Below are 1441 nucleotides of genomic sequence, written 5' to 3' on the forward strand. Positions count from 1 at the left end.
GGCCTTCTCCAGCTCAGGGTCCAGGCAGACGAGGTGGTAGGCGCGAGGGCAGGTGTCGCAGAGGATGATCTCCCCTCCCTGCTGGCACACCTCGCAGTAGTCCTGGTGGTCCGTCTCGTAGCCGTCCCCTTCTTCAACTGCAAGCAAGGGACAGGTGCACGGTCAGAGGGACGGCAGAGCCGCCGGCTCTCCCAGGAGGGAACGGGACGCTTGCTCCTCTGCGATACAGTTAAGCAAGTAAGGACAGCGTTACACCTTGGACCCCTCCTCGTTGTGTCCCCCTACCTCTCTGTCCCTCAGCACCACAGTTCATCTTTGCACACAGCATCATCTCACCTCTGTCTCTCTTTCTCTCTCCACACTGTATCATCCTTTGGTTCCTTCAGGCTCTCAATGGAGAATGCCAGAACCTGGAGAGGTTGCAAGGGAGGCCAGTCAGAGAAACCTCCCCAGGCACCAGCGCCACCAACTGCAAACGCACCATGCAAGGGTGACACGGCCGAGGTGGAGGAGGACGACTCCTCTCCCGGGACTACTCTGCTCTTCCTGGGTGCTCACTGACACAGAGGCAGGAGCTCTCTCAACTTGTCACGGATGGGAAGAGGAAGGGAGGGACGTCTTGCAAGCACCGGAATGGCTCATCTCAACTTGGCCTCAAACTCCCATCTCAGACCTCCAACCTTCCACTCCTCCAGCACGCAGCAGGAGCTGCCGGCACCAGGCACAAGAAGTGATGCCCTTCACAGGCAACACAGAGCCGGCCAGCCTTGCATCGACCCACAGGGAGGCTGCCTGGCATCACACCCTAACCATTCCCTGCCCAGAAGCCGCATCTCCATTCCTCAGAAGCAAAATCCCATTGGAAAAGTGCAGAATCCAAAGGATGTGTCTGGATCTGAGGCGTCTCATCCCAAATGAGAGCACAAGGCAGAACAGCAGCGTGTGTCCTGCAGCGGCACAGGGCGCAGAGGCAGTGTGGGAAGCCACGCAGGTGGCACCAGGTCCCCACAGTCCCTGTCAACGCTCTGGCCAGCTCAGCACAGCAGGGCTGCTCCCAGCAGCACAGGGAGAGGTGCCACCGTGCAAAATCCCACTGCAATCCTCCGCAAGGGAAGGGATGAAGAACACAAACACAAAACGGGACTACCCAGAAACTGGAGGATGGCGACAGATGCTTTCCACCACTGTTCCTCACATGCCTCCCTCTTCCTATGTCACTATCACAGATCTACTGCTTGCCTTCTGCCCTGCACATCTCACACAAAGTCCCTCATCTTAAGAGCTTTCTTACCCACAGGCTGCCCTACTCTCCTGGGAGGCTGCCAAAGCTACATCTCTCCAGAGGCTGCTCCTCAGAAAATCGCTTCCCTGTAAGCTCCACAAATTCTGGAACTCGTCTGCTAGAGGACCCATCCTAATGGGACCACACACGTACACAGGG

The 1441-nt window shown here is 57.6% G+C and overlaps 1 protein-coding gene across 1 annotated transcript in view; it reads right to left on the reverse strand.

Moving 5' to 3' along the window:
• LOC104272391 (chromodomain-helicase-DNA-binding protein 5) overlaps positions 1-1441 on the reverse strand; it is a gene marked incomplete at both ends in the record, with an annotated part of 13823 nt that overhangs the window by 10616 nt on the left and 1766 nt on the right. The window contains one exon of the mRNA XM_009867374.1: positions 4-137. Coding sequence (XP_009865676.1) covers positions 4-137 — 134 coding nt within the window. The remainder of the gene's footprint in view (positions 1-3; positions 138-1441) is intronic.

The sequence above is a fragment of the Apaloderma vittatum genome, unplaced genomic scaffold (assembly GCF_000703405.1).
Source record: "Apaloderma vittatum isolate BGI_N311 unplaced genomic scaffold, ASM70340v1 scaffold25920, whole genome shotgun sequence".
Lineage (NCBI taxonomy): Eukaryota > Metazoa > Chordata > Aves > Trogoniformes > Trogonidae > Apaloderma > Apaloderma vittatum.